At 40.1% G+C, this 9887-nt stretch overlaps 1 protein-coding gene across 4 annotated transcripts in view; it reads right to left on the bottom strand.

The window, feature by feature from the left end:
* Window positions 1-9887, bottom strand: part of bard1 (BRCA1 associated RING domain 1) — a 177863-nt gene that overhangs the window by 111446 nt on the left and 56530 nt on the right. For all 4 annotated transcript variants that reach the window (XM_043693340.1, XM_043693343.1, XM_043693341.1 and 1 more), the window contains one exon: window positions 9566-9738. In XM_043693340.1, coding sequence (XP_043549275.1) covers window positions 9566-9738 — 173 coding nt within the window. The remainder of the gene's footprint in view (window positions 1-9565; window positions 9739-9887) is intronic.

The following is a 9887-nucleotide window of genomic DNA, read 5'->3' as shown; positions in this document are numbered from 1 at the left end:
CCACCTTGTCTCAGTCAAATCCATCGAACTCAGCACCGCCTTCCTAACCTGCAATCTTCTTCCTGACCTCTCCGCCCCCACCCCACTCCGGCCTATCACCCTCACCTTGACCTCCTTCCACCTATCGCATTTCCAGCACCCCTCCCCCAAGTCCCTCCTCCCTACCTTTTATCTTAGCCTGCTGGACACACTTTCCTCATTCCTGAAGAAGGGCTTATGCTCCTTGGATGCTGCCTGACCTGCTGTGTTTTTCCAGCAACACATTTTCAGCTCTGATCTCCAGCATCTGCAGACCTCACTTTCTCCTTGTAGAATCAAAGGAGCAGACCATAGCTTTGAGGTCTCCCAAGATTTTAAGTTAAACCTTTTCGAAGATGTTTATTTTCAAATAATATTAGTCTGTCTAGCGCCTCCTTTCCTGTTCTTTGTTACTACAGAATACAGCCCAAAGAAACTATAAACCACAAAGAGACCACACAAACTAGAGGCAGAAGTTGCAAATATTTACTTGACCGTACCTAGAACCTTTAGTAAGATAAGACCACTCCAGCTCTCCTGTGATGTTATTCTGTTTCTTCCCAATAAACAGTAATCTTCCTCCTGGACTGCTTCACTGTGACGGTGACTGTGAGGACACCCTTCCCAGACTGTCTCACTGTGACACTGTGAGGACCCTCCTCCCAGACTGTTTCACTGTGGCGGTGACTGTGAGGACACCCTTCCCAGACTGTCTCACTGTGACACTGTGAGGACCTTCTTCCCAGACTGCTTCACTGTGACGCTGACTGTCAGAACACTCTTCCGAGAAAAGGTAAAGTCACCGTGGTCTTACCAGATTGCAGGGGTGGCCCTGAAACGTACAAACCGAGTGTTACGTCTTGATTTAGATTCACTCCAGTGTGGAAACAGGCCCTTAGGCCCAACCAGTCCACACCAACCCTCCGAAGGGTAACCCATCCAGACCCATTTCCCTCTGACTAATACACCTAACACTATGGGCAATTTAGCATGGTCAATTCACCTAACCTACACATTTTTGGACTGTGGGAGGAAACTGGAGTACCCGGAGGAAACCCATGGAGACACGGGGAGAATGTGCAAACTCCACACCGACAGTCGCCTGAGGCTGGAATTAAACCTGGGACCCTGATGCTGAGAGGCAGCAGTGCTAACCACTGAGCCACTGTGTTTACCTTGAAATTTGTCTTAAATAACTTGTTAAGCTTTGGTCTTTTACCCTGGTTCCTCAATTTTTAAAAATCTGTTTGTTTCTCTAGTATCACAGGTCACTGACCAAATTCCAAGTCATTTGCACTCCTACAGATATACTACATAATTTTGCAATGACTAAAATAACTTCACAGATTTCAAATACTAAACATGGATTTTAACGAGTGGATTAAGATTTCATTAACTGTTTTCCTTTAGTCTCCTTTACCTGCTATCAGGACTTTCTCAAGTCTCCTTTGTTGGATTATCAATCACAAGGGACCTTCACAATAAGGCTGGAGACTTTAACTGAACCTTACAAATTCGCCTAACCAAAATCTGTATAACCAGGTCCTTTTCCTAATTTCATTAAAAAAACTGAATTAATACTTTGATTTCTTTCACCTGCCACCCAGCCAAACTCTGTAATTACAGACAATCCATCTAGTAAAATTTTGTTAAAAAAAAAGTTGCATTAAAACATGATCTATTTCCTATAAATATGGATTAAATTGTTTAATTTAATTTCCAACTTGTGCCATTCCATTTTAAAATAGGCCTATATTTTTTTAAAAATCCACAATTTTCTATTATAACAAAGGAGATGAAGGTTAAAGGAATGCAATTGAAATATCATATATAGATTACAATGGTGATTGTTGACTGATGGACCTATCTGCATTCACTTTTCAATGTTTTCTTTTTTTTAATTTAGTATACTGTACTGTTTTCTCTTCAGTTTTGCCTGTTTTTAAATCAAAATTCTTTTCTCGACAATAATCATTTTATTTGTTTTGGGCTTTTTTTCCCTTAAATTAACTGTTCTCAAACTAGATTTACATTCAGATCATCGAGCTGTGAATCCCCTCCGAACCACAATAATATCCACTCAGTGCGACAAGTCAGCAGTGTATTTGGGAAAGTAAAGTCAAAGATTGCAAACCTGCTTCTACAATTTAGACTTTTAGTCAGTACATTTTTTTAATGCAAACTGTAAACTATCATAGATAAACCTGTGATTTCTTCAAACCAAAAGATAATCTTGATGCATTAGATGATATGCTGCAGATTGAACAACAAATTGTTATATTATTGGAGTTACTGGTGCAAGAAATATGTATAGCCCACTCACTATGTCTTCTGGATTTCTCCATTTAACTGAAACAAATCAGCCTGACAGACAATGTAGCTCAGGCTAAATATTATAGCGTGTTTATCATGAGTAAAATTATACTGAAGCAGAATATGTATCAATGGGTCCTTCATTCAGTCATTCACTTTTATCAATATGTCAAAACCCTTGAGATCAGAATCCTTACAATTCATTTCCTTGCGGTTCTTCAGTTGAAATTATTTGTCATGCATGATATTTTAGGTAGTGAAAACAACCAATTAAGCAACACAGAACTAGGTGATTGAATTATGTGAACTACTGCAGTTGTTAACAGTTCTTGGCATAACTGTCAATCAAACCAGGCTTCAAAGACAAAAGGCTGGTGCTGAAAACTGATTTACTGCAGATACTTACATCCTCAGAACAAATCAAACCTGTTTCATTAGAGTCTTGCAAACGTGGAACACCTACCTTTTTATCTAATTATCTAGTGAAACAATCTGGAATCTGCACAGGGAAAAAAACCTCATATACATTGAGAAAGGAATCAAATCAATTTTACCTTGACAAGAATATGTCTATGAGGAACCAATACAGAGGTATGGTGCTCTGTTGAATATCAATGAGGCAAACAGAGATAAATTGTTTTAACCATCTTTCCTCACACAGTAGAAACATTAAACTTTGTGCTTCTGTTCGTAGCATTCATAATTTTTAAAGGGGATAACTGAACAAAACAAAAGTGGAAGTTGAAAAGGGATTAAAAGTAGATTAATTAAAACATGAAATATGACATCACAAATTCCATTTCATTGCATCAACAAAAGGATATTTAAGGAACAAACTAATTAATGAAAAGATTATGTTGAAATTATGTTGCAAATGTTGAAAATTTCAAATAAAAAGAAAAACAAAAAAAAATGTTACTAAGACAACAGGCTATAATCTTGAGGTCAGATGCTTGCCAGAACTATTTTCTGATGTCGTGCTCACGTAGCAACACCAATATAAATCTCTTTCCTCAGACAGTAACAGACTAACTCCACACCTCCGCTAGTCCGTAAGAAAATGGTGATAATCAAGCTACTCAAATTAATGTAAAAATGAATAGCTTCAGACTGCCCAGGAGAGAGAAGGCTATTCATAAATAGTTGTGAGATTCGGTTTTGAACAATGTAATGGTTTGAGGATAGATTAAAGAGAGTGGAATGGGCAGTTAAAGTAAAGAATACATTCAGTTTCTACAATGTAGGTACACCTCACTAACAAGAAAGAAATTGCATGAATATGGCATCTTTCAACAGCTTCCGGACAATTTAACGTGTTTTACAGCCAATAAATAAGTATTTTTGAAGTGTAGGCAAATTATATTATAATTAAGTTATACTCTGGGAAACCCAACCCCCAATTTACACAGAGCTGGGGCCTGTAAATAGCAATCACTGAGTGATCTAATTCAACAACATTAGCTGAAAAATATCTACCACTTCTACTTTTAATTCAATAGAGTCATGAGGTTTATTTTGTCCACCTGAGAACACAGATGGGTTCTTAGTTTATCATCACAAAGACAGCACTTGCGACAGTGATGCTCTCTATCATTGGTGCACTGATGCATCATGTGCCAGCCTTGAGTCAGTGCTGAAACCTTTGGATTCAAGTTCATCCTAAATTGAAGGAAGCAACACATAAATTGTTCCCTAACACACAGAAGGAAGAATTGAAGTCCTGTCAAAGTTGTGGAAAAAGGTAAATGTACCCAAGATTGTCTGGAAAAGTGTAAGCTGCACTGATGGAAAAACAACCAAACTCCTCCACAATAACACTCAACACTGGAGCCCACCAAGGATGCATCCACAGCCCTCTACTGTACTCCCTGTACACCCACAAGTGTGATGCCAAATGAATCTGCAAGTTCGCTGTCAACACCACCATAGTAGGACAGATATCTAACAATGACAAGTCAAATTACAGAAGGGAGATAGAAGGTTTGGTGACATAGTGCAATGAGAACAACCTTTCTGTTAATATCAGCAAAACCAAAGAACTGATCATTGACTTTAGCAAGAGAGGAGTAAAACATACCCCCATCAACAGAATTGAGGTCGAGAGGGTGGAGAGCGTCAAGTTCCTTGGAGTGACGATAACAAACGACCAGTCCTGGACTTCCCATGCAGTTGCGATGGTCAAGATGGGACAACAACGCCTCTTTCTTCCTCAGGTGGCACAGGAAATTTGGCATGTCCTTAAGGACCCTCACCAACTTCGACAGATGCACAAGTGAAAGCCTACCACCTGGATACATAATGGCCTGGTAGGGAAATTGCTCTGCCCAGGCAACTACAGAGGGTGGTGTGCACAGCCCAGGCCATCACAGGAGCCGAACTTCCACCCATGGACTCCATTTACATGGCTCGCTTCCGCAGAAAAGCTGCCAACATCAAAGTCCCTTGCTACCCTGGTAATGATTTCTTACAATCTCTTCCAGTAGGTTCAGGGACAGCTTCTTCCTGGCTTTATAGACACTATATCCTCTGCAAGGTTTGTAGCTCAGGTTGAGGTTTAGGGTGTAGGTTTGCTCGCTGAGCTGTAGGTTTGATATCCAGACGTTTCATTACCTGGCTAGGTAACATCATCAGTAGCGACCTCCAAGTGAAGCGAAGCTGTTGTCTCCTGCTTTCTATTTATATCTTTCTCTTGGATGGGGTTCCTGGGGTTTGTGGTGATGTCATTTCCTGTTTGTTTTCTGAGGGGTTGATAGATGGCATCTAGATCTATGTTTTTGTTTATGGCGTTGTGGTTGGAGTGCCAGGCCTCTAGGAATTCTCTGGCATGTCTTTGCTTAGTCTGTACCAGGATAGATGTGTTGTCCCAGTCGAAATGGTGGGTTTTTTTCATCCGTGTGTAGGGCTACGAGGGAGAGAGCTAGCCACAAAAAGACACACGGATGGGACAACACATCTATCTAGATACCACCTATCAACCCCTCAGAAAACGAACATGAAATGATATCACCACAAACCCCAGGAACCCCATCCAGGAGAAAGATATAAATAGAAAGCAGGAGACAACAGCTTTGCTTCACTTGGAGGTCGCCACTGATGATGTTACCTAGCCAGGTAATGAAACGTCTGGATATCAAACCTACAGCTCAGCGAGCAACCTACACCCTAAACTATATCCTCTATTAATGCTGATTTTACTAACGCTGATCTCTCTTATACTCCCTGTGCGATGCCTCCATTTAAAATCCTTTGTTCTTTACATCACTGCTTACTATGACCCGCCTGTACTGCTCGTAAACAAAGCTTTTCACTGTACTTTGGTACATATTACAATAAATAAATCAACCAAGAAAGAAATGTTGGTTGCATTTTGGTGCTCATCCAAAAGGACAAGATAGCACAGCACAAAAGCACAACATTTGATAAACTTGGCCCATACCTGCTCTTTTCAGCATCATCCAGAGTCAGTCTTACCCAATGAATTTCATCAACCACCTTCCCCTGCTTCCTCCACACAACCCATTTCACGTAACTTCCTTCTCCATTTAACCAATTCCCCTTTGAAGGCTACAGCTGAATCTACGCATAACACTCTGTCAACTAAAATCCAGGAGGAGTCTCAGATGAATGAAAAGAGACATTAAAAAAGTTAAGATGCCAAATCATGATATCAGAACAGATGCAAGAGGTTAGAGAAACTGGGATACAAGAATGCAGATAAAACAAGGTTAAAACAGAAAGTCATAGTGAGTAGACACACGGCTATTGGGAATATCGTTCGGCTCGTAATGAATGTCTGTGGCAAGTCTGCTGCCAGAAATGGAACTCAACAGAACAGATGAAGGGAGGTGTCAGCATCACCTAAATGTAATGAGAAATTTGGAAACACAGAATTAGAACGACAGCAGTGAGTGATATAAACAGTCATCACCTTAACTGGGGATGAGACCAGATTAAGAACAACTGTTCAATTGAAAGAAACTCTGTTGGACAATGCCTACAAAATAAAAATGAGGTTCAGAGGTTTCACTAGCAACACTTTGTAGTTGAAGCTAAGTAAGGTTCACAAGATATTTGGAATGACATGTTCAGCCAAAGGTGGCAATATATTCAAATGTGGCCAGGTCACTCAGTGTTGGGAGACGTAGAACATAGAACATAGAACTGTACAGCACAGAAACGGGCCTTTCGGCCCACGATGTTGTGCCGAACATGACACCAAATTAAACCTGCCACTGGTTCATATCCCTCCATTCCTTGCATATTTATGTGCTTATTTAGAAGTCCCTTAAAAGCCCCTACTGTATCTGCCTCCATCTTCACCCCGAGCAGCACATTGCAGACTTCTACCACTCTGCGTAAAATAAACTTGGCCCTCACATCTCCTTTGAACTTTCCCCCTCTCGCCTTAAATGCATGACTCCTAGTATTAGGCATTTCAACTCTGGGAAAAAGATTCTGGCCATCAACCCTATCTATTCATCCCATAATTTTATAGACTTCTATCAAGTCTCCCCACACCCTCCACTGCTCCAGAGAAAACAACCTGAGTTTTTCTAGTCTCTCTTTAAGGCTCATACCCTCTAATCCAGGCAGCATCTTGGTAAATCTCTTCTGCACCCTCTCTAAACCCTTCACATCTTTCCTGTAACGTGGCAATCAGAATCGAACACAATACTAGTGTGGCCTGACCGAAGTCTTACAAAGCTGCAACATGACATCCTGACTCTTGTACTCAATTCCCCAACCAATTAAGGGAAGCAAGCCATATGCTCTCTTTACCACCCTACATACTTGTGTGGCCACTTTCAGGGAGCTATGGATTTGAACCCCAACATCCCTCTGTACACCAATGTTGTTCAGGGTCCTACCACTAACTCTATACTTTTCCCTAACATTTGATCTCCCAAAGTGCAGCATCTCACACTTACCCAGATTAAACTCCATCTGCCATTTCACCACCCATATCTGCAACTGATCTGTATCCTGCTGTATCCTTTGACAACCTTCTACACTATCCACAACTCCACTGATCTTTGTATCATCTGTAAATTTACTAACCCATCCATCTACATTTTCATCCAAGTCATTTATACATATCACAAACAGCAGAGGCCCCAGTATGGATCCCTGCAGAACACCATGAGTCACAGACCTCCAGCCAGAAAAACACCTTTCTACCATTAACCTCTGCCTTCTATGAGCAAGCCGATTCTGAATCCATGTGGCCAAGTCACCGTGGATCCCATGTATCTGATTCTTCAGAATAAGCCTACCATGAGGGACCTTGTTAAATGCCTAAATCCATGTTGACAACATCCACTGCTCTCCCCTTATCAATCATCTTCAGCACCTCCTTGAAAAATTCAATCAAGTTACTAAGACATGACATGCCCGGCACAAAGCCATGTTGACTGTCCCTAAGTATGTCATGCTTTTCCAAATGCATCTAAATCCTATACCATAAGAATTTTCTCCATTAACTTCCCAACCACTGATTTGAGACTCACCAGTCTATAGTTTCCTGGAGTTATCCCTATTTCCCTTCTTGAACGGAAGAACAACATTAGTTACTCACCAGTCTTTCAGGACCTTTCCAGTGGCTAGCAAGGATATAAACATCTTGGTCAAGACCCCAGTAATCTCCTCTCTTGCCCTTCTCAATAACCTGAAGTAGATCACTTTGGGTTCTGAGGACATTTCTACCTTAATGCTCTTCAAGAAACCCAACACCATTTCCTTCTTGATCTCAAAATGCCTTAATATATTCGCATGCGCCACACAAATCTCACTACCCTCCATATTCTTCTCCTGGATGAATACCAATGCAAGGTATTCATTTAGAATCTTGTCCATATCCTCTGCCTCCAAGTACAAGTTCCCTCCTTTATCCTGAAGTGCTCCTACCTTCTCCCTAGTTATCCTCTTGTTTTTAATGTAAAAATAGAATGCCTTGCGGTTCTCTTTAACTATATCTGTCAAGGTCATTTCATGGCCACTTCTTGTTTTTCGAATTCGTCGCCGAGTTCTTTCCTGCTTTCTACATTTTCCTCATGGGTCCTGTACAATTCCAGCTTCCAAAACCTTACATATGCTTCTTTTTCCCTTTTGATTAAATTTACAACCTCCCTGTTATCCAAGGGTCCCTTACCTTGCCACCCTTGTCCTTCCTCTTTACTGGAAGATGCTGGCCTTCTTGTAGAAGTTGTATAGACAAAATCTTGGTGAGCAGTTAAAGTAACTGCTTAAAAAGCAGAGAGTTGGAGTCAAAGAACCTAAATTGTTAAAGTAGCAGAGGACATTACAAGATTTAGTTGGGGAATACGCAAAAGAATATTGTCAGGATTGAAAGTTGACACAGTAGACCTTCTTGAGACAGATCCATTATTTATCTTTGGAAGAGGATGGAAGCAGAAACTGGTATTGGCTTGAGAATGATGGATTGAAAGTAAGTAGTAAAGAGATGTGAAAGATGATTTAGTGCTTCCAATGGGATTAAGATACAAAGAAAGCCACAAGGAGTAACCTGATATTTAGCCAGGCATAGTCACTTCTACCACATGGCATATGTGCATATTTTTGTTACACTTTTTGTACTGAACTGCAAACTCGTGGAACAAAATATAAATTTATGAACTAGAATCCATCAGATTCTTGAATTAATCACATATGCCGATGTCACGGATGTTGAAACAACCAACAACTAACCCTCAGTGATAATGTAATTAGAATAAGTGAAGTCAAATTCTTGCCAGGGCAGGGGTAATGCGATAATTTATTTTTTTTTAATGACCGGAAAGTGAAAGTTATGTCTGAAAGTATTACACAACAGACATTAGAAAGACAATTTGACATTGTAATTTCACTTCAGAACTCTGTTGAAAGCTGCTCTGCAAATTTATCAGGACATCAGCAAAGCTCCTCAAAGGAAATAGAATCTTAAAACACCCAAACTCAACTATCTTTGGTCTTCATTCAATTTGCATAATGATGCATCTTTTAGAATATAAATATTCTGGACTTAGATTATTATTATCTGGTCACTAATTAATCACAGACACAGAGCAATGAGTTTTAATCTTTAAGACAATTTCCTTTGCAACTAGCTTTTTTCAGTTGATTATGAGGCATACTCCTTATTACAGGTTCTACAGTTTCCTTCAACTGCATTATTTAATCAGTGTGAAATATTTCCTTTGGTATAGTTGATAAATTGGACCAAGTAATGAGTACTTACATCACATTTTGAGAGGCACGGTGTAAGATCAGCAGCTTTACAACTTCCACGTGTCCATTCCTAACAGCATCGTGCAAGGGAGAATCGTTCTGGTATCCTGGTGTATTCAGTAGTACGCCAAATTTCAGCAGCCGCTCTACAATTTCCAAGTGTCCATGGTTGCATGCTTCATGCTACAAAAAGATAGCCATTATTTAGTTTGAAGAGAGATATGCACAAATATTACAATGTAGACATTAAGCCATATAGAAAACCACAGTCATAAGAAAATAAAATTAGGAGCAACAGGAGACAATTCAGCTCCTCCAACCTGTGCTACCAT

The sequence above is a fragment of the Chiloscyllium plagiosum genome, chromosome 7, assembly GCF_004010195.1.
Source record: "Chiloscyllium plagiosum isolate BGI_BamShark_2017 chromosome 7, ASM401019v2, whole genome shotgun sequence".
Lineage (NCBI taxonomy): Eukaryota > Metazoa > Chordata > Chondrichthyes > Orectolobiformes > Hemiscylliidae > Chiloscyllium > Chiloscyllium plagiosum.
The sequence above is the reverse complement of the archived record's forward strand: the minus strand, read 5'-3'. Positions and strand labels throughout refer to the sequence as shown.